Here is a 24,581-nt window from a genome sequence, read left to right as displayed (position 1 = left end):
AATCCAAAAATAATTTTATACTAAAAAATTATTTTAGAAAGCAATAAAAAATTTATCTCAAATAAAATTAAATGCTATCTCCTTGTTAAAAAAACACTAAAAATAAAAAATAAAAAAATAAAAAAAAAGCTATCTCCTTGTCGGTCTAGTAAATGAAAAATATGTTTTTTTAGTTTCATTTTGGCTATGAATATTCTATTCAGAACATCATTTATTCATTTGTCTATTTTTTATTAAAAATAAATATAAAAATAGAAATAAGAAAGAATATAAAAAAATTGTTTTATAAATAAAGTTTGGTTGTTCATGAAGTATTGTTTGATATGAATATTATTGTATTTTAAAATTAAAAAAAAAATTCCGTTTGAAATATCTTAAGATATTTTTAGTTGGAGTGCTTTCACATGCCTATTTATATTTTATACTATTATAAAAGGATTTAAGATTCTTCTCTTCACTTTGTATTTCAATATTAAAATAAATATCTTTCATCTTTTCATCCCATATTTTTCCACTTTTTTATTTAATTTCTCCCTTATTTAGACCTAAAATGTCTCTTCATTTTCGTACCTCTTAATTCAAGTGATGTCTCTTCAAATCCCCAACAACATCAATCTATGTTCCTCCCGATTTCGATTATTAAACCGCATCTCAATTTGTAAGACAATTTCTCTCCAAATTCCTAACATCTTTCAATAGACATTCGTTGGTCTACAAATCCCTAATAACATCCTTACATAATTTTTTTCGTCTAAAATGGTTATATATGTTTGATTGTGTTGTGGTTTGTAGATTATGTACTAAATATTTTAAAATATTTGATATATAATACACATATTATGCATCAATATATATATATATATATACACACTTTATAATATTCATTTTTTTTCTGGGATATATTTGTTTGCATATGAGCGTATTATATTTCTTTTTGCTGTGTTTTTATCTTTTTGTTGTTTGATTTGAAGCTCAAGTGAGAAAATCAAAAATAAAATTTTGAGTGATTTATAATACACGGGGACCTCAATTTTTACTATATTTCGAACTCAAGTTAATTAGACTATTTACAACTCTCACATTTTGATCACTCTCATTGCACTTGCATTGCTCTCTAATAACATATATGTGATTAATCTCACATATTGTAGTATTGTATTTGGCATGTATTATACGTCTATAAATATATACTTGTATCATGTAATATACAAGCATGATGAATACAAGAATTCAATTCACCTGCATTCATTACTCTTAATTGTTCATATATTTCTTCATGGTATTAGAGCTTTGGACGAAGCATTGACTGTTGAATTAGATTCTGAAGGAGTGTAGTTAAGATTGAGCATGTTCTAGCATGTTGATGCTGAATGACCTCTCTTATTGCATATTTGGCATATGAATGGACTTCGCTTAGTTTGCATTGATGATCGACCTTGTCCTCTACATCCGCGACCTTTATACGAATATAGAGCAGTTGATGAATCCGCTACAATCAATTGGATTAATGAATCTGCATTTAGATTTATTTCTTCACTAATCAACAATGAATATAGATCATCTAAATTGATCAGATGAAGTTTTGTTCTAATTGTTGTCTTGAACACCTGGTACGATGGTGGAAGTCCATTGAGAGTGTACAATATAATGTCTTCGGTATCAACATTAGAGCATGCTACTGCTATATTATCAACTATCAGTAAGATATTGAGCCATGGTTAGATTTTTCATCTTCATATTGTGTAACTCTTTCTTGAGTTGAATTATCCTTGATCTTCTAGACGTATGTAGACGACATTCTATTATTGTCCAAATTGTGGAACATTAATCATGATGTATTACATACGGCAATATCGACGACGAGATCGTAGAGCATATAGCAGCTACTAAATTTTTATCAATTAGAAGCCATTCAGTGTGCCTTGGATTTACAACAGCTGTATTATCTGTTAGTTGAATCAAACAAGACAGATGAGCTGCTTTTGATAGAAGAAAAGCTCAGAATTTGTTTGCATTGAATAGTTTTAGTACTAGAAACTTCCAAATGGAGTAATTTTCTTAAGAAAGCTGATTGGAAACAATTGCTTTGATGTTTGAAATGACGAATTTGAGTGAAGACAGAATATTGATTTGTTTAGTAAGAGTTGCAGTCGGAGGATCACCGACTTGTGATGAAGAAGATATAGTCATGGCAGAAGGGTGGGTTTTTAAACTAGCTCTAATAGATGTATTTCTTCAGCTGCATTCATTACTCTTGATTGTCCATACGTTTCTTCACTCTCATTGTTGCCCACTCCCAACGCCACATTATCTTCATTGTGCATTCGTGCCCACCCATGTTGCATCTACCCACCTAGCTACTTCCATAGACAATTCTAATATATTTTTTTTAATTTATAAATAGATGCACTACAATAGAACTAGCATAATTATCATAATTATAGTACTATTAAAATTTTCTTAAAACTTGTTTTTTTGTTAATCACAACAATATGAATGTTTAACATGAGTTTCACATAACTTAGCTAAATTAGTAAATTAGTAATATAAAGTTTTTCCTTAAAAATTTACTCTAACTACTAAAGATGAAAGTATGAGAAGTTTATGGCAACCCTCCTTTAACAAACGTTTAGGGGATGCTTCAAATTGTTGGGATTTATTGCAAAAAAAGATATTATATATTGTGAGGGATTTATAATACTTCACATAGTAACACATCATCAACATCATCACCATCCTCACTTAAGCTGTTGCTCATGGTTTCATAACCTTCATTAACAACGAATTGTGGTTGAGTGGATGGACCTACGGCCTAAACTTATTCTGCATTTCACTTCATAACACAAACATACGCAAGTTAACTACAAGATTATAAATGTACAAAATTTTAATTTCAAATTACTATATTTTCATAGGGAACTTACTAAGCATGTACAGGTTCTATCGGTGTAAACATCGAACCTCCTTCCACCCTTTCGTCCAAACTAAATGATTTTTGGACATTGATGATCATATTCTCAGCATCATTGTAGTTATGTTTAGCTCTTCAACCTCTACATATAATAGAATAATTTATCCAATAGCATGCGACAATACCATTTCACATACCTCATCATCGTCCACATGCGTCACAATAAAATCACTCCCTAATGACAAGCGACAAACTAACATCACTGTGTGCTTAGATGTATCACACTTAACTGCTTTCAACACCTTTAACTTTAGCTGCTCTAACTTCGTGTTAACTAGCACTTGCAAGGGACGACACATGTCCCCAACATACGTCGGTGCAAACTTAACGTATAAAGACAATTCTTTGTCATACATAAGAACAAACGACTGTCCTTGTCTATTCATAACAGCACTACTACGTTTCACTGAAAAATTCGTACGAGTACCTATCACAACCATATTCCAAATTTTGCTTACCATAACAAAATTATGTAAACTGACTATCTATTTATAAAACTTATAGAAATGAAAATTAACCAAAACATAAAGATTAACAAACAACTTCCATTTAGGAAAAAAAAAACTTCTCATACAAGACAAAATATCTAACAAAATACCACAAATGAAACATGAAAAATGACATTTCCAAAGTCTCTACATTCACATTTCACAAAAAATGCACTTAAAACATTCTAACATTCTTCTGCATACGCATCCACAAAATCAGAGCCTTTTAAATTTCTTTTTGACAAATAAATAAAAAAAAAATCACAAAAAAAGGAAAAGATATTAAAAAATGGGTAAAACTTCTCCAAAATCTTGCATAATAAGAATACACTACTAAATCAACTAAATTACAGCACAAAGAAGGAAAAAAATGCGAAACTTACCTCAAATACGCGAGTTCCGCCGGATCTAGGAGCAGCCGAGGGAAGACGAACGGGCGAGGAAGATGAATAGAGAAAGTCACGGGTTTAAATTAAATAAAGTAAGTCATATGTTTAATGGACGACTTTGACTAGTATAAAATTTTACAATTTAGTTGATTAAGTGTTTAAATTGTAATTAAATGATAATCACTTTTAAAAAATTTTCCTAGTAGTATAGATTTGGAACTCAGCTAGATTAGACAATTTACAACTCTCACGTTGTGACCACCCTCATTAAGTGTTCAAACAATTTTTTTTTTTAAATCGACTCACTACAATAAATCTAGCATAATTATCGTAATTCTAATATTCTTAACATTATCTTAATACATTAAAAAAGATTTATAACATTCAATCGCTTTTTTTCTTTTTTTTTTTTGTTAATCACGACAATATGAATGTTTAAATGAGTTCCATATAATAGAAAAAACAGTAATTTTAAGTTTTTCCTTAAAATTTACTCTAAATACTACAGACGAACGTATGAGGGGTTTATGGCAACCCGCCTTGAAAACAAAAACTTTAAGAGATGCCTCAATTGTTGGGATTTATTGCAAAAAAGAAAAATATGAGATACGACAAGTGAATGATCTCATCCATGAGAAATTATTACGTGCGGTCACCAGATCGTCTAGAGGCGAATCAGGATGCACAAAGTCACCTAGCACACAGTGATACAAAGCTCCGGAACAGAACCAAAATGGTGATGTGGCACGTTCTGATTCGCCTCCGGACGACGTCCGGTGACTGTACGTAATAATTTCGCCAAACATCCAATGCAACATCGAAGTTAAGTTATAGAAAACTCATGATATTTTTGAAACTTCAACAATTAAATATTGATAATCACTCTCTCAATGCTCTAACTCATCAAATTAGCAAATGATCTATATATATATATACTTTTTATATATTTGATTCCACTATCTTTCGCCACCCACCTGATCATAACATGTCGAATAATCTTTTTTCCCAAGAAGTTTTAATTTATCTTGCAACTTGCAAGCTCTAAAGTTATCCCCTCCTTTTTGTTCATAATTTTCAATAGAGAATATATTACTCATTTATTAAATTTATCTCACACTAAATACATAAAATAATAATTACAATTATTGACAAATAATTTGAGGGCCCGCATTCAAAATTATGAATTAAATACGGAAATTACATACAAAACTTTATGATTTATATGAAATTATGTATCATAAGACCTTATATAAATCAAAGAATAAGTTCTTAAAGGTAGTTTGGAGGTAGTGAAAAGGTGGAGGAATATTGTGAATTGCAATAAGGGCCGTCCCTTTATTAGCAATTCTTTATTCTATTAGATGAAATGCTTCTCAAGGAACCTTACTAATGGAACCAAAGCTAAGTCATCTACAATTAATATCAAAAGGAATCCATGATTACACCAATATAGGTTTGGCATTTGAACAAGGCATAGATGTTTATAAAATGGGCCAACAAGCTTGTTTCTTTTGGGTCAAAAGAGAGCGAAAATCAAGTCCCACAAATAAAATGAAATAATCATTCCTTGAAAATCAACTATTTTTTATTAATTTATTTTATATGATAATACATTTAACACTAAATAAAAAATATAACTAGGTTTATTAATATTTTTTTATCAGATCGGGCAAGTAAAAGGGCTGAGACCTCTTCAAACCTGCCCATCGGCCCGCCCACTCCTTAGTAAACCTGAAACTGTGGCGGGAACTCTTGTCTTTATGGTTAACTCCAACGGCAATTTAAATTATTTCTCCTTTCTAACGGTTATCTTACCTCCATTATAGTCACAAGTCAGAATAATCTTTTTTTTTTTTGTGTGAAAGCCTCGTGGAATCTCACTTTCCTCTTCCCCAAACTCTCCTTTCTTCTCTTCTCCAAGCTAGACAAATAAAATTCAAGCATAAAGTAACCAATCCATCAAACTCCATTAACAAAGAGGATAGGAGAGAAGAAATTGGAGAGCAAAAAAATCCCAATTCACAGATGGGTTTGTGCTTCACCAAAACTTATGAAATACCGATCGCCACGGCATCCGTTAAGCGCCCAACCCAGCCTCCACCGCTACCACCACTACCGCCACTACCATCTCTACCACCTCCATCACTACCAAAGCCAAAGCCTATGCCCTCCTCTTCTTCCTTAACCAAAACACCTTCTTCAGCTAACATCGGCCCCATTCTTCAAAAACCGATGTGTGATATCAACTCCCTCTTCATCCTCGAGAAAGAGCTCGGTCGTGGCCAATTTGGCATCACTTACTTATGTACCGAGCGGTCCACTGGCATCAAGTATGCTTGCAAATCCGTCTCAAAGAAAAAACTTATAAGCAAGAGTGACATTGATGATGTGCGACGTGAGGTGTTTATCCTTCAGCATCTTACGGGGCAACCTAACATAGTCGAGTTCAAAGGGGCATATGAGGATGTTCAAAACATTCATTTGGTGATGGAGCTATGCTCTGGAGGGGAGCTCTTCGACCGAATCATCACCAAGGGGAGCTATTCGGAGCGAAAGGCGGCTAAGATATGTAGGGGAATTGTAAATGTGGTGCATGTGTGTCACTTCATGGGAGTGATGCATAGAGACCTGAAACCAGAGAATTTCCTCTTTGTGAGCAAGGATGAGGATTCTGATCTCAAGGCCATCGATTTCGGGCTTTCGGTTTTCATCGAGGAAGGTTAGTTCTTGAATTGATTGCAAGAATTTGATTTGGGCCAAGAAGAGTGTTTTTTTAATGTGGAAAACCAGTGCTGCAGGTCGTGAGTTATAAAAAGTTCAGAGGAAATATGCGACAGAAGTAATAGGATTGATTATATTGGGTTTAGTTGCTGTGTAGAAATATGAAATGTTTGGCCCTCAGTAGATTTAACCTTTAGTGATGAAAATGAGTAATTTAATCATTGATAAATGTAGTTTAGCTTTGATTCTATAACTCTACTTGTAACTTTCAATGTGTTAATGGTTGTTTGCTAATGTAATAAACAGGCAAAATTTATAAAGAAATTGTAGGAAGTGCTTACTATGTGGCTCCTGAAGTATTGAGAAAAAACTATGGTAAGGAAATTGATATTTGGAGCGCTGGAGTCATCTTATATATTCTTCTTTCTGGTGTGCCTCCATTCTGGGCAGGTAAAACAATTCACCCTTTTTTTCACTCTTTCACATCATTTTTGTATGTTACTTACTACATAATTGATAAATAGACTAACAACATTCAGAAATGCATACAGAAACAGAAAAAGGCATATTTGATGCTATATTGCAAGGGGATTTGGACTTCACAAGTGCTCCATGGCCTTCCATTTCTCAGGGGGCAAAAGATCTTATCAGGAGAATGTTAACACAAGATTCAAAGAAACGAATTACAGCAGCTCAAGTCCTTGGTACATACTATCTAATTTTCATTAAATATGTAATTTCATAAAGTTTTGTATCATTAAGTTCTTTGAACTTTCTTTTGTATTATAAACTCAGAGCATCCATGGCTGAAAGAAGATGGAGAGGCTTCTGATAAGCCAATTGACAGTGCAGTTTTGAATAGAATGAAACAATTCAGAGCAATGAATAAGATGAAGAAACTTGCACTGAAGGTCGTGATTCACATAGTTTATTATGTTTGTATTGATATTTTTCTGAAACTCAACTTTTGCCTGATTTAGAGAACATAATTTGATTGTTTTAAGGTCATTGCGGAGACTCTGTCAGAGGAAGAGATCAAAGGATTGAAGCAAATGTTCAAGAACATGGACACCGATAGGAGCGGCACGATTACCTATGACGAATTGAAGCATGGGCTCAATAAGTTAGGATCAAAGCTTTCAGAAACTGAAGTCCAGCAGCTTATGGATGCCGTAAGATTGCATTGAGACTTTGATATTTTTGCAATATAAATTTTGACTTGGGAAGTATTTATTAAGTATACAACAATCTTCATTGTTGTTTGGTTTCTTACAGGCCGACGTTGATCAAAGTGGCACCATTGATTATATTGAGTTTATCACTGCTACCATGCATCGACATAAACTGGAAAAGGATGAGCATTTATACAAAGCATTCCAGTACTTTGATAAAGATGGAAGTGGGTAAGACGATTTAGAACCAAAATTCTCTTTTATCATAGTTAAGACAATAAAAAAACAGAACAAGCATATATACAATGTTATGTTAATTGAACAAAACAAACTAAGATGTTTAAACATTTTCAGTCAATTGATGAATGCATTATGTTGCTACTAACTCCTGTAAATTTTATTATCATGATGAAGATTTTAGGGAGAAATTTACGATACTAAATTCTCAGGCTTATAACATAAAAATTACATCCTCCCTTCATAACATAATAATATGCATATTTAAGCTTCATTTGGGACAGCTTTTTTATCATTTCTTAAAACAGTTCTTTAGTTAAAATTAATTTTTTTATACTAAAAAGCTGCTTTAAGAAGCAGTAAGAAAGCCGTCCCAAACAAAACCTTACTCTTTTTTTTTTTTCATGATAGATATATTACAAGGGATGAATTGAGACATACCATGAAACAGTATGGTATGGGTGATGAAGCAACTATCAATGAAATATTAGATGATGTTGACACTGATAAAGTAAGTTAACCTTTCCATTATGCTTTAATTTTGTTTAAATGAATGTTTTTTTTTATGTCAAGTGTGTTTCTAAAGCATTAATTTCTTCGTTCTTTTGTTTCCTTTTTCCTTTGCTTGGATTTTGATAGGATGGAAGAATCAACTATGATGAGTTTGTAGCTATGATGAGGAAAGGAAGCCATATGTGAAATTGAGTGTTTTTAGTTGTAATGATGAAATTAGTATCTTTATGGTTATGTGCTTAGTTAAAGAAGTCATGTTGATTATTAAGCTCAATGTTCTGTATGCAATCTTCTCTTTTTTAACTCTAGATTTCAGCACAAGATTGGTCTAAGCTTGGGGTTTATTAATATGTGTTGTTATGTTATGAATGAAGAAAAATAAAGTTTATGAATTAGCTTTAGTGCTTGAAAATGTAATGGTTATATAGAAATAAAGTTGTGATGTAAATTAAGGTTTATGCTTGATATTTACAATTAATTGACTATATTGATGTGAAAAGAAAGCATGTTCAAAATTTCTAACTTTTTCCAAGAGGAAGAAGATACTTACATAAAAAAGCATTTGATAAGGCCACTCACCATTGACTAATGCTAATTTCTGCCATCATCCTTTTGTTGTCAACCAATATTGATGTTTGTTGTGGCCACTACCTAACAACATTTACCAACATCGACGCTTGTTGTTGCCATCACCCCACTCCATTTTGTCAACAAATGTTTATGTCTATCATTGTCGAAATTTCGATGTTTTCTCATCTTTTATCGTGCAATGCCTATCAATGACAAACTTTTGGCATTTCTTAGGCACCAATATTGAACAATAGTCTCATTAACTACCCAATTTCTCTCGTATCATGAGAATAATTGATTTGACTACAAAACATCCAATGTGAAGCAACATCTGATGTACATCTTTTCGATCACCCAATCTGATGTTCCATAAGTGGAGCAATCAAGTTGATTGTGCACATTACCAATCTCCATTATTAATGCTCCTTATAAATTGTAGTCCAACATCTATTAATGACTAATGCCAGATGTCCATCAATCATTACGTCCAATGTTGGTCTAATCAGTTGTATGTTCACTCTCCTATTAGAAGAATGATTGAGCCTAGCACTGACCATTGCCCAAATTCAAACATTTCTAATGCATAAAAATTGAACACATAATGACGATCGACAAACAACATTTGTTAGTCATTGACGTCCAACACCCTTCTTATTGGTTTGCTTATTTTCACTCCGATTAATAAAAAGTTCGAGCAAAAAATCGATCGTCACATAACATATATGAGCTATTGACATATCTTAACGATGTTCTCGATTTATCAATCTCGTGCCTTATAAGGAGGTCGAGCTAGTCAAATATTTTACGTTGGCCTCATTTCTTATCAATTATTGAATGTTGCGTACTAATGACCAACATATGATGTCCATTAATCACCGACATCCAACACATATCCTTGATTAATTATCTCCTCCCTTGATATAACTATTTGTGACATAACACATAAATAGCCATCACATGAATTTAACATTCTTAGTCGATAATGATGCGACACATATCGATAACCAACATCTTATATCTATTAGTGACTAACATATGACGTTTTCTCAATTGCTAATTTCCTCTTAGTCATGCAATCAACAGAATAGTCAAATCAACCATCCACCATCCCTAGACTTCTAAAATCCTAATCAAACAACGCTCAATGCTTGCTAATGACAAACATATGAGAAAGACATCTTTAAAATATTCTGCTCACACTTTAATTAGGCCAAGCCTTAAAAAATTGTCTCATTCTTGAATTTTTTTACACTACATATATATATTTATTATTCTCAATTTTTTCTATCTCTATAATATTATCGTTCAGGTTTTGTTTGAGTCGGATTTCTTTCTGCTTTTTAAAATAGTTTTTTTTTTTACAAAATTAAAAAATTTGTACTAAAATGCCGTTTTAAGAAGTAGAAAGAAAGCCATCCCAAACGAAATCTAAGTGGTTGTTTGGTTGGTTGAAGAAGGAATGAAATGTATTTGAAATATTTCTGAGTTATTTAGACAAGTAATAAATAAATGTGTTTTTACTTTTTTTTTTTGCTTGTAGTAAATTGAATGCAGTGTAAAGTTCAATATTGTGGTTGGTGACGGCAACGTGTGGCGACGAAAGCGGAAGCTTGCAGTGGCAAAGACGGTGAGTTTTTTGTATATTTGAAAATTGACCAAATTTGACCAATTTTAAATATACGGGATTTGAACTAGAGGGTGAATTTCTTACACTTCAAAAATTTACTCCGCATTCTTTTAACTTCAAATCAAACATTAATATTTTTAAAATTCCTACATTTGAAATATTTTAGGTCTCTTAAAAAAAAAAACAAATAGCCCCTAAATATTAAAATAATAAATTATTCTCTTATTTTTGCTAACGATATTCAGAGATGAATGAGAAGATGTCATGTTATTCGTTTCTTTTTTTTTGTAACGCAGCTATATACCACTCGGTATAAGATGATATGACGCTCGTCTCTAAACCGTTCGGCGACCGCACAAAATTATTTATCCTCTAAGAGGCATAAGAGGCACTGCCCACCTAAATCTGCACGATCGTGGGACCACCAAATATAGATGATTGAAACATACGGAAACGAGTAGGCCCCACAGGCTCAATTAAAGGAGCCAATTAAGGAGCTACCACAGCTCGTCATCAAATCTTGATAATGAGCTTTATTCATCAAAAAAGATTTTTCTCTTTTTAGTGATTATTAAAATGTAATTTATCAAAAAATAATATATATTAGAAATTTACTAATTTAGAACATGAGTTGATGATAAGAACGTAACCAATTTGTTATTATTAAATAACTATGTATCATCAAAAAATTGTCTTCATCGGACACGAATCTCAAGGCAAAATCAAGTTGGAAACTTCAAAAATTAAATCTGGGATCACCTAAACTCCAATTTCAGCAAACTTAAAGTCAAAATGAGCGTCTAAAAAATACGAACACAACGATACCAAATTCGACTCAATCCGAGCCCAAATGAATCCAAATTAAGCACCCGAAGTGCTGTTGGAAAGTTCAAACCATAATTTGAGTTACCAAATGGTTTCCAAATATAACGTTCTTATAGTCGAATAGAGCGGCTCAATGAGATGAATCCAACGAGCCCAAGATCGCGAAATTCCGACATCATTAAGAACTTCAAATGTCTGACGAATAGCGCACGATCATGGGATTCAATATCGATCGTCCATTCAACCACTCCCTATTTACCCCTGATCTCTCACCTATTTACAAGCCATGCCACTCCATAATATCTATAAATAGATCCCTCATTTCTCTTGAGAGGGGACTCCAAACTAGAAGCGAGAAGATGAGAATAAGAAGAGAAGGATTGGAGGGAAGAACTCCTCCATGACCACTGTCGGAATTCTGCCCGACGCCCGAGTGACGCCGGAATTCTGCCGGACGCCAGAGTGACGTCGAAATACTGCCAGATGTCCAAGTGACACCAGAATTCTCCCCAACGCCAAAGAGACGCCAGAATTCAACCTGACGCTCAAGTGACGCCATAATTCCGCCAATCTCCAAGTAACGCCGGAACTCTGCGCGACATTGTATCTTGATTTCAATCCAGAAGTGATTCATTGTAATCTGATCGTCCTAACTTTTACGGACGAGTCAGCCTCTTGTATCTCAAACAAACACTACTGGAAATTTTTAACTGGGCGTGGCCCTGTGGTTGTTTCCCTTTTCAGGGTTTTCCACGTAAAAATCCCGGTGTTATTTTATCTTATGTTTGTGTGCTGAATATCCGTGAAACGCTAAGGCAAATACTTTCTAACTCTACCGCAGCTTATATTCTAGTCTGCAACAAATAATAATAATTTTCTATATTTATTTAGAGTATAAAATGAAAATTAACAATTTTTTAAGGGAGTTTTAAGAAAAAATATTTGCAGAATTTGAATATGATTAAAAAAATATTTTAGAAAATGATAATTTTATCTTCATTTATTTGAAATGTAAAGTAAAAGTATCCACCATGAGGGAGCTTTGAGTGTATTTATAAAATTTAAAATCAGTATTATTATCTAATTATAACTATTCAATTAATGAGTTTAATAAATGCCAGTACTTAATTAAATCTCCTTTCTAACTCAAGAAACTAATTGATAGATTTAATCAATTTTATTACTTTTCAAAATATAGTTTTTCTTTGGTGTGCTGAACAAATGAAAAAGAAATATAATGTAAAATCTTAATGATTTTCTTTTTCACTCTCTAATTCATTTTTTATGTGTTGTAAATTTACCCAATTTTGAATGAATTCCTTTTTCATCACAAGCTCAGTACCCCTTGCCTCTTGCCTCTCATTGATCATCAATGCCTGCAGCCAATCATCGCCATTGCCTACTGTCGATCATCGCCGTGTACTACTGTCAATCACTACTGCCTACTGCCAACCGCGATATACTATCACCAGCAATTACCACAATGACTTATTGCAGCAGGCCACCACCGTTGGCCAACACCACCATTTTACTTTACATTTTACTTAAAAGCAAAAAAAAAAAAAAACCTCCAACAAACATTTTACACTCATACAAATAACACATAAAATATTTCAAAAATACTACATTCTTTTTAAATTACATTTCTTTTACTATAAATTCAATTTTTCATGTTGAAATATCTGCCTATTAAAAACTATTTTAGAAAAGAGCAACCTTAATTATAATTAAAATCATTAAACAATATTTTAATTAATTCTAAATCCAATTTGATGAAATTATTAACCCATCAAATCTATGTGCAACATTGATGAGGAAGATGGAATTTTCTCTTTTAAATTATTAAGTTTGAGTGATTAGTCATACAAATAAATAATAATTTATGTTCTCTTGAAAAATATATTTATATTCCTCATGATTAATCTCAATTGTCAAATTAAGAATGCTAACATTTGTGTCCTCCCTGCAGCATCAAATTGTGCTCAAGATGCACATTAGCCATCAAATTAGGGTTGATGAACTAATATGAATAGTGCTAATCTTGAGGTTTTGACATGAATTTGATTGAGATCATTTTCAACACTAATCTTAAGGCTATTAACATAAATAAAATAGACTAACGTTGATCTCAAAAAAAAAAAAAAGTTTCAAAAACATTTTTTTGAGTGGGTACTATAATGTGTCTCATGCCCACATAATACATGTCTAGATTCAATTTTGAATATTGGCATGACATTTTTGAAGTTTTTGGGCTGCTTTAGGTCATTTTTTAATATTTTGAACTCAATTTTGATACTTTCAGGTCATACACAACCTCTAAAGAAAATTTAACAAAGCAGATTATAAAAAATCAATCAATTTAAAGGAATGTATTTTACCTATAACGTTATTGTAGAATAGTTCGCAAGATAAGCTTATAAGAACTTAGAAACAAATGGACAAGCACTTCTAGAATGAGCACAAACTTTAAGGATGAGAAAGATTATAATTGGGAAAATTTCACTTGACTCACGATCTCAAGGAGTTGTCCATGTTAACATTTAGGGTTTGATGACACCTGGTAATTTATTTAAGATTATAATTTTGAATCCAAAATTTTTCAAGCATCAAGACTAAATAAATCAAAACTATTGTTATCTTTCGAGGACTTTCCCCAAACCTTTGAGAGGGGGGCTTCATCCCTAAAGGAGTAGAAATTATTGTGTGCGGATAACGAACGTCGTCCAAACATCAACCAGAATGCGCCACATCACCCCCTGCTCGGTACCCAGCTCGATACTGCTCGGTACTCAGCTCGATACTGGTCGGTACCCAACTTGGTACTACTGATGTGACACATTCTGATTAATTTTCTGATAGCAAATTATGTTCAGCATTCACACAATAATTTTTCTTTTATGTTCGTCATCCGCACAGAATAATTTATCTTTTAAATCCCTATCTCTTGTAATTCCTACAACAATAAAATTGCATAATCAACACTTTTTGTATGGCGTTGTTTTCAAAGCAAAGATATTTCAAGCATTGGCCAATAAATAATCGACATGCGCATGGGCCTAGCCACGTGCGAAGCTCTGGAATCACGCACTTGACGAGTGGTCCGGTCCAACACAAATATCTGCAAAATTTCAATTTTTCAACTATCGCTGCTGCAGATTTACAGTTGCATTGGCCGCCTGTTAAATAAAAAAAGAGGAGGAAAACTTTCCACCGGATTGAATGGCCGGCTTATTACGTCCTAGTGTCGCTTTCACCTTCGGACTTTCTTCGCCACGCACTATGTGAGAGAGGAGAGAAAGATGGGAGAGGTGAAAAAAAGGGTGTCCCACAGATTTCCAAGGCACAAATAGGCATTTATTGTGTTGTTGGTCGCCCTGCCTTCTCCGGTTTCTTTCACGTTCTAACGCCCCTTCTCCCGTTTACTTAGCCGCGAAGAATCCGTCTTTACTCTATTCTCTCTTTTTCTCTAGAACTGTATGTAGTCAAAAACCCATCTCTCACGTCAATCAAACATGGATTTCGTTACTGCATCTCCCCCTCTTTCTTCTCCGCCCAACGATGGAGTTGTCGGTGGTGGAAGAAGTGAAGGGGAAAGCTTTATGGCTTCCGAGCTTGTTGAGCGGCTCGTCGTTGGCGTTATCACCTGCGTTTTCGCTATAGGTATGTGAATTTGCCCTAATCTTTGTTATACTTTTCGCCCGTTTGACAGTTCGCCGCCGATTGATCAAAGAATCGTTTTTTTATGTTTTTTTAGTTTTGTTTGGGTTTGTTATCTCGCCTTTAATTGAATGATAGTGAGAGGAATTGGGGAATCTGCGCTTTTTAATTTATGCTGGGTTTTGTGGTTTTATGGTCCTGATTCACGCTCTCTAACCTTTAATGGAGAATTTTGGTTTTGCTCACACACTGCTTGGTGAAATTCCCCAGTGACTCGGTTCAACTGAAAAAAAAAATGCAATTTTTTTGGTGCAGTGGGAACCCCTATAGGTGCTGTTACAGGAGCAGTGATAGGCCTTGCGACAGAGACAGGGTTGTTTAGGGGAGCTGGAATTGGTGCCATTTCTGGGGCTGTCTTCTCCGTTGAGGCAGTTGAATCTTCTGTCGCCCTCTGGCATTCCAGTGATTCAGGAATTTGGAGTATCCTCTATGTGGTAAGTCAACTACAGAAACGAGTTGTAAGCTTTGAAAACATGAAATTGTAGCGTTCAACATTATTCATAACACTTCTTCTCCTGCCAAATTCCTTCCCTTTCTTTCCCTTGTGTTAATAAATCTCCTTTTATGGTCTGGAAAACTTCACCAAATTATGAATACCCAACCTTACGGCCTAAGGCCTTCTCCAACCGAACTCCAAAGGCGTGAATGGGGTCGCTCGCGAGTTCCACCCGAATGGCAAAACTTCCGCTTTTTGGTTGCGGCGTTGCACTGTTCACGGCTATTTTTCTGTCTCTATGGGAGTTGCCCAAGAAACGCATGAAAGAGAGGAAAAAGACAGTTACCTTCGGTGTAAAATGGAGTTCGATTGGACGGCATTTTTTAGTTTCACTGCATTTTGGAGTGAAAAATGAGATTTTCAGTTGGAGATGCCCTTGAAATAGATGTATTTTCATGTTTTAGTAATCCTTAAGCTGCAACATTAATTCATCTCCTTGATCTTCTTTCTCTTGTAGATTGACATCATATGCAGTCTTTTGAGTGGTAGAATTGTCCGAGAGAAGGTTGGTCCTGCAGTTATGAGCGCAGTACAGAGCCAGGTTACAGTTGAACTGAGCTGAGCAGTTTAGTTTTGATGGAAACACGTTCTTAAATCTTTGTGATCATTTTGATTATTGATTGTTTGCAGATGAATGCTTTAGAATCTCCTTATGTTGAAGCTCCAGATATCTTTGAAACTGGTGGAACTCGAGGCATGTCAAAGGATTCCGTTGAATCTCTTCCAAAGCTTAAAATATCTTCAGATAACATCATGGATTGCTCGGGAGAAAAGATTTGCTGTTCTGTTTGCTTGCAGGTTATCAAGCTTATTTAACATGAATAATTCTTGTTCTGTTCTATAATTATATACTGAGATCGTTTCATTGAACCTTCTTTAGGATGTCCAAGTTGGGGAAACAGCAAGGAGCTTACCATATTGCCAACATGTCTTCCATTTACCTTGCATTGATAGTTGGCTCTTCAGGCATGGTTCTTGCCCTCTATGCAGGAGAGACATTTAGATATGTTTGTAGATTCTTTTGATTCTTTTTTGCTGTTACAACTTCACTTCTCCTTCTTGTAAATCTAGATCTTTGTGAGTGGTCTTATCCTTTGAAGGATCCATGGATGTTTCTGGGAGCAGTTTTAGGTGTTCTATAGAGACTTTGCTTTCGTTTGGGACAGCATTCTTGCTGCTTCTTAAAGCAGTTTTATAGTACAAATTTTTGTACTAAAAAATTGCTTTAAGCAGTAGTAAAAAAAATCATCCCAAACGAAGCTTTTGTTTGAGGGGATCTTTGTATAAGTTTAGCTACATTATAAACCTTCCTTTAACATAAGAAATATGATGTTAATATGGCTTTAACATTGATACAAAGAGTCTGAACATACTGTTGGTTTTAAGATATAAATCATTGAAATCTAGCTCTAAAACCTAAATTTTTAGAGTTCTTTGAAACATTTGGAAAAATATTCTCATTTCTTTGATGTTCTTCAGTGATGAAATAGGGGATTGAGATTTGGAACTGCTTTAAAGTTTCTTTTTGGGACTGGTTAAGTTCCCCATTGTTGGTGTTCCAGTATGAACATATATGTGTATTTTCTCTGCAGTTCGGATAGCCATCGACCCTGTCAAAACATATTTTTATTTGATCTTCATGGATTCAACCATCGTAGGAAGTGGTTCAATGTCGGCTGATTGATAGGATTTTTTTTTATAGAGTCCCAAAGCAAAAGCAAAAGCATGAGATGATGTATTTCAGTATTTAAAAATGTGTGTTTGATTTTGCTTATATTATATTTGAACTTATGTGAATACAACGAATCTATGAAGTTTCAATTCTCAAATCAAGATCATAAGGACAAAACAGTAGGATATTTCTGTTATTTACCATTTTGTACTTGATTTTGCTTTTTTTTTGGGTTCGGTTTGATATTTTTTGTTTTTTCTGCAACTCATCTAGATCTGTTGGTTGGGAGTTTTGGCTATCAACTAAGGCTTTGTTTGGAACAACTTTCTTTCTGCTTCTTAAGAAGCTGCTTCTTAAGAAGCAGTAAGAAAGCTGTCCCAAATATTTTGGATTTGAAGTTTGTGTATGTGTTGTGCGTGTCTATCTTTAATTGACTCAGAAGTCTCCATTTTTTTTGGGGAAATTTACATACATGCCACTTTATTTCATGCTATTTACATATCTAACACCTAAAACATTAATATTATATATCTACCACCCTTATTCAACTTTAATATCAAATATATCACTCCTATAATTCATTTCTATCATTCATACCATCTTATAAACTTTAATATTTCATTCCATACATCTAAATTTGTTCTATGGGTTCTAGGCATGTAATATTAATGTTTTGAGTGTTAGATACGTAAATAATATAAAATAAAGTGGTATGTATGTAAACCCCCCTTTTTTTATGTTTTCTTATTGTACTATTTTCTGCTGGTAAACAAGTAAACTGAACGATGGTTTGATAAAATAGTATAATGGGCTCCCAATTGAGGACCTTAAGATACACAATAGTAGGGTATATTTATGTTAATTAAAAAATGGTGGGTTTTTTTTGATATTTTTCTTCTTTGAAGTTTTGTAATAATTAAATATCCGAGCCATAATTAACATATAATTAATAAAAATAAAAAATAGATATCTGAGCTACTTTTTTACTTTTCCTATAATTGAATTATATTATTTCTTGTAGTTTTTTTTTTTTTAATATACTAAAATTATTTTGATCGTTCAACAAGAAGTAGATAGCTGAAAGCAATGTCTATCTGATATTTTGTTTCTATGTGATGAAAATTTTGTCAGACGATTTTAGCTGTAATAATTAAATGTCTCATGGTTTTCATGAACAAGTAAAAATTTATTATTATAATTTTTTTTTTTTTTTACTTTTCTATTAAATGGTCCATATATGTATTTTTTTTCTTTTGGAATTAGGATTATAATATTTTTTTTCTTTAAACCATGAAATTAATATTAAATGAAGTTAGAATTATGAATTCTTATCACAATGGCGGATTTTTTATTTTTATTTTTTTATTTTTTTTATTATGCCGGTGTGAAGTAGCCGCCTGCTATATTTGAATACAAAGTTGATGAGTCAAAAATGACGTTGAGTTGGTAATTATAATAATTTTTTTATATTCAGCCATGCATATCTACTTGTTATTATTATATTTCTAGATTTTTATATTTAGAAAGCAATAAGAAAGTCGTGCCAAAAACTTTCTGGTATAATAATTTTTTGAACTAAAAATTTTGTGCTAGAAAGCTGCTTTAAAAAGTAATAAAAAGACATTAATAAAATTATCCCAAATGAAATCTTAGTTGTTTTTCTCGATTAATCTCATGTAGGAAGAGCTCAAGTATAGATAATTGTCCACTATAATTTTTTTTTTCTTTAGTAAAATAAATATTTTAATTATTTGTATACCAATATATTTATCTAAAATTCTATTTATGGTTAAATTATGTATGTCCTAATTCTATTTTATCCTTAGTGAAATAAAAAGGTTAGTTTTGTCCCTTGATCTCATTGTTTTTATGAGATATTGAAATAAGTCTTGTTTTTATTTTATATATTTATTTTTATAAACCCTATGTAAGGTATAATTCCCAAGAAGAATGGATTTCACCTTGATTGGGACTTCTGAAGGCTTGATTCAAAATGGCTTGACAAAAATATTACTTCACCTCTTCTTCTTTTCCTTTCTTTTTTTTTTTTTTTTTTTTTTTTTCCTTTCTTTTTTTTTTTTTTGTCTTTATGTGAAGAATGAGGATCTATTTATAGTATTTTTTGAGTGGTATGGCTTGTAAAAATGAAGAAGATCAATGTCAAGATGGGAGTATTTCATCGGATGGCTCATATTTATCCCCTTGATCATGAAACATTTATCAAGCATTTAGATGCCCTAGAAAAGTTAGAATTGAGCGATCTTGGGCTTGTTGGATTCATCTCATTCAGCCGCTCGATTTGACTATAAGCACATCATATTTGGGTATTAATTGGTCATCCAATTAATGCTCAGAAGCTTCCAAAAATGCTTTGATTCTTTGATTTGAGCCCATTTGAGCTTGGATTTCACCGATTTTGGTGTCGTTGAGCTTGTCTCTCCGAGATCTTCAATTTGACTATGAGTTTATTGAAATCAGAATTTGAATGACCCCGATTTTAATTTTCAAAACTTCAATCTCATATTTGCATTAAAATTTGTGCCTCATAAGATGAATTTTTGTTGATGTATTAGTGTGATTACAAAGAAGTTAATAGTATTCAAAAGGGCTTGCATTAAAAAAAGGAAATACATAGCTTCCTATTTACATCTATTAAAAAATGAATACATTTAATGGAATAGTGCCTGCATTCAATATAGTTGTACAACATAATGCTATTTTCGTGTATCAAGATAATGAATACATTTAATGCACCTATTAGCATTTATTTCTTTCCATTAATTTAATACTCTCTCTTTTTTTTTTTTTAACACTTAAGCCTCATCGTTCGTAGAGCTGCAAGCGAACCAAGCATTCGACGAGCTAGTCGTTGTTCGGTTCGATTAAAGCTTGTTTGTGATCGTTTAATTAACTAAACAAACAAACTTGAACAATATTTTAAATACTTGATTCTTAAATAAACAAACTTGAACACTAATGCGTTTGACTCATTTATCTTCGCGAACAACATCATTTGATGAAGCTCATGAACAAGCTCGACATTAAGCTCGATAAGAATATCGATAAAAGCTCAATTCGTGTTTGATTTTGAACCCGTGAATAAGCTCGATAAAATTAATTAATATTTGTTTATAGAATATGCAACAAGTAAGCTTCATTTAAAAATATATTCATATTGATTAATACTATTTTCATTTTACATAGACAATTGCTTTTAATATAAATGTGTTTGTTCATAGATATGTTCCTGAACGTGTATGTTTGATAGTTTAAAAAAAATAGTTAAATATGTTCACGAACATGCTCGATGTAATCGTTTGTTAGGAAGCTTGATAAAGCTTGTTTGTTAAGTTAATGAACATCTAAAAATAGAGCTCATTTATAGCTCGTTCATGCTTGTTTGTTTAAAGCTCGATAAACACTAAACGAACCGAACATGGATTGAAAATGAACCGAACATGAACACTCATTAATTTAAATGAACCAAATATGAACACAAACAATAAAGTTCGAACATGTTGAGTTGAATCAACCGAAGCTTCCTCTACGATCTGGAAGAAAAAGAAAGACAGAAAACAAGAAGGAAGAAGATAGGTAACGGGAGTGATTTCCTTGATCTACCTGTACCGAGAACCCTGTTACAAGATATATATCAAACTAACTAATCCTAAGCCGTTTGATCAAAACAGTTGTAAAGTAGAGGTGAGGATTAAAATGGTACAAGCATAAGCATGACAAGTCAGAGTAGTGGCTGCACAAACGGCTATGACAGGATAAGTGATAGCTCATATCATTTCTGCTTATCATACCCCCCGCAAGATGATACTCGAGTCCCGGAGTGTAAGCTTGTGTCTTAAATCTTGAAACCTTTTTATAGCTAAAGGTTTGGTGAATATATCTGCCAACTAATCAAGTGAACTGATATGATGAATAGAGATATCTTTAGACTTCACACAATCCCGAATGAAATGATAATCTATCTCGATGTGTTTGGTACCCCCATGAAAAATAAGATTGTTAGCTAATGCGATCGCTGAAATATTGTCACAAAATAATTCAGTGGCATTTGTAACAAGAATACCAAACTCAACCAGAAGACGTCGTAACCAAACAAGATCAGCAGCTGTCGTGGCCAACGATCTATACTCGGCCTCAGTAGAAGAGCGAGCTACAATTTTCTGCTTTTTTGACCTGCCAAGAAATAAGATTGTGACCAAGATATGCACAATATCCAGTAGTTGATTTATGTTCTATTGGGTCTCTAGCCCAATCAGAATCCGAAAAGGCAGAAAGGTATAATTCAGTAGGTTGAATGAGAAGACCAAAAGTTAATGTGCCTTTAAGATATCTGAGAAGCCGCTTGAGCAAGTAGAAATTACCATTCGAAGGGTTGTGCATAAATTGACAAAGTTTATTAACTGTAAAGGAGATATCGGGTCTTGTGACAGTTAAATATTGCAAGGAGCCAACAAGATGTTTGTATAAATCAGGATTGTGGAATGAAGCTTCAGCATCCAACGTCACAATAGATTTAAGAGCTACTGGTGTAGATAACGATTTACAATTATCCATACCAGCCCGCGATATAATGGTGGCGGCATATGATGTCTGTGATAAAAATAAGCCCTGTTGTGCCGGTTGTACCTGAATACCGAGAAAGTGATGTATGCAGCCAAGGTTTTTAATGCTGAAATGCTGTTGAAGATTGGTTAGAAGCTGCTGAATAAGCTCATCATCATCACCGGTTAACAATATGTCATCCACATATATGAGGATGAATAAACATTTGGCTTCTTTGCAGTACAACAAAAATGAAGGATCAACTGAGCTTGGTTGAAAACCAAAATTGAGCAGATGTGAGGAAAACTTTGCAAACCACTGCCTTGGTGATTATTTTAATCCATAGATTGATTTTTTTAAGAGACACACGTGGTTTGGATATGCCTTATCGACAAACCCAATAGGTTGAGACATGTAAACCGTATTAGTAAGATCACCATGTAGAAAGGCATTAGAAACGTCTAGTTGTAGGATGTTCCATTTACGAGTCACGGCAACAGTAAGAAAAATTCGGATTGTGGGGAATTTGGCATCTGGACTGAAAGTTTCTAAATAATCCAACCCGTATTCTTGTTTAAAACCTTGAGCTACTAAGCGAGCTTTATGTCTTGCAATAGATCCATCGGCATTATATTTTGTTTTATAAATCCACTTCGAGCCGAGCACATTTTGAGTAGGAGAAGGAGGTACAAGAATCCATGTACCTTGTGCTTGTAGAGCATCAAATTCATTGGACATGGCTTGGCGCCAAATCAAGTGTTTGGACGCATGAGTATAGCAAGATGGATCCTGAGGTTGTAGAGAATGAGACATGCTAACAATTTGTTTTGGTTTTAAGCTTCCTGTTTTGAAACGGGTAAGCATCTGATGTGTCGGCTGAGGAAGAATAGGAGAAGTAGTAGAATCCGAAGGTATGAAATCTGCTGAGGAGGCATCCGTGACATTGGAAGGTAAGTTTTGGGTAGAGAATTGCGGATTCAGATTATCAGTAGTAGAATTAGAAGGAGTAGAGGAAGTTGTGATTTGTTGGGAAGTGAGAGGCACTAATGTCAAGGGAGCAGTTAACGGAGAAGCAGAAGAAGGAGAAATTTTTTTATGTAAATTTTGAAAAGGAAAAATATGCTCAAAGAATTTAACATGACGAGAAATGAAAATTTTCTGTGATTCCAAATTGTAGCATTTGTACCCTTTAGCATTTGAGGCATAACCAAGGAAAACACATGGAGAAGATTTGGGATCAAATTTGTTCTTGGGAAGGCTTGACAACCGAATGCTTTTAAAAAGGAATAATCGGGTGGCTTATGATAAAGACGTTGAAAGGGAGAAATCTTAAGAATTGGAGAGATGGGAAGACGATTTAAAAGAAAAATGGTGGTTAGCAAAGTATCAGGCCAGAAGGAATAGGGAATGTGTGCTTCCAGTAGAAGACTTCTTAACATGAACCAAACTTGAACAAGCTGATATTAAATGAACACAAACATGAACACTCACATACTCAGCTCGGCTCGATTCGTTTGCAACCCTAATCGTTCGCTTCTGCTTCTTCAAGTTCAATGTGCCTTCCAAAGCAATTTCCGGCCCCGAGCATCATTTTCTTCTATGCTTCTCTTGTGAGCTCTTGCCATAAATTTATCTTGAGTCTAGCTATTGATATTGAGAAAGAATGGATTAATCAAAGCTCGAACTCATTCTATGGGCTCGATTAGAGCTTGAGCTCGAGTTCGAGATACTTTTTTGGAGGCTAGTTGAGGTCGAGTTTATTGTGACTCGACTCATTTACACCCTTACTCTAAGCAAAAACCCCAAAGCACTCAACACCATATTATCTCTAGAACTTTTCAAGCGGTTGTAAAAGCTAACTTTTAACACCATTAAAATGTGATGCTCTAAGGCCCCAAAGTGGGATTTCAATAAGCTGATTGATTAAGATATTTTATTTTGTTAAACGAGCGGCTCTTTAATAGTTTCAACAAGCCTAAAATGAATTGGGCTCCAACATGAACACAAGCTAAATTCAAATATGTGTTTTCTAAACTGGGTTGAGTAGAGATCAAAATAGCATGAATCTTATTGAGCCGGAGCTCGGTAGGGCCTTGGCTAATGAGCTTGAGCTCAAACATGCCGAAACTCAATTCTACTTGGTTCATTCCTAGCCCTACTTTAAACCTTATCATCATCAATATTGAAACTAAACTTGGTAATATTTTATCATCATGAAATTGCAAAAATATACTTTATTGAAACAATGTGATCAAGAATTATATGCTATATAAAATCATAAAAGAAAGATAAAATCCCATGAATCTCACTACAAGAGATAACTCTCATACTTCTTCTCATATGGCCAATCAAAGCTGTCAATTCTCTTAGAAAACTCTAAAATCAATAGAGTATGTTAATTAGGAGCTAAAATATATCAATTACTTTATGCTTAAAACCTATGAGCAATAAGTATATTTATATATACATTCTCATGGATTGACTTCTAAATAAGTGATTTTCAATGGTTTCATAATTGATGAATAAATATGCAACTATTATGTATGACATTTAATTCTGATCTTTCAAGTAATACATTATTTTTAAACCATTTTTCATAATTTTTTTTTTACGTTAAACTTAC

The 24,581-nt window shown here is 33.4% G+C and overlaps 2 protein-coding genes across 2 annotated transcripts; both read left to right on the top strand.

The window, feature by feature from the left end:
* The first annotated feature begins 5,873 nt into the window (after positions 1–5,873).
* LOC110106057 (calcium-dependent protein kinase 29) lies at positions 5,874–8,949 on the top strand. Its single transcript, XM_020835786.2, has 8 exons — positions 5,874–6,567; positions 6,876–7,019; positions 7,121–7,273; positions 7,365–7,480; positions 7,574–7,741; positions 7,845–7,972; positions 8,390–8,489; positions 8,618–8,949. Exons 1-8 carry the CDS (start codon positions 5,874–5,876, stop codon positions 8,675–8,677), a joined length of 1,563 nt encoding a protein of 520 aa, XP_020691445.1. The 3' UTR covers positions 8,678–8,949.
* Positions 8,950–14,833: 5,884 nt separating this feature from the next.
* Positions 14,834–17,079, top strand: LOC110106040 (NEP1-interacting protein 1). The gene is made up of 5 exons (XM_020835764.2): positions 14,834–15,173; positions 15,486–15,664; positions 16,184–16,267; positions 16,357–16,524; positions 16,607–17,079. Exons 1-5 carry the CDS (start codon positions 15,026–15,028, stop codon positions 16,727–16,729), a joined length of 702 nt encoding a protein of 233 aa, XP_020691423.1. The 5' UTR covers positions 14,834–15,025; the 3' UTR covers positions 16,730–17,079.
* The last annotated feature ends 7,502 nt before the right edge of the window (positions 17,080–24,581 follow it).

Source organism: Dendrobium catenatum, unplaced genomic scaffold (assembly GCF_001605985.2).
Source record: "Dendrobium catenatum unplaced genomic scaffold, ASM160598v2 fragScaff_scaffold_1497, whole genome shotgun sequence".
Lineage (NCBI taxonomy): Eukaryota > Viridiplantae > Streptophyta > Magnoliopsida > Asparagales > Orchidaceae > Dendrobium > Dendrobium catenatum.
This window is presented reverse-complemented; position numbering and strand designations above follow the sequence as displayed.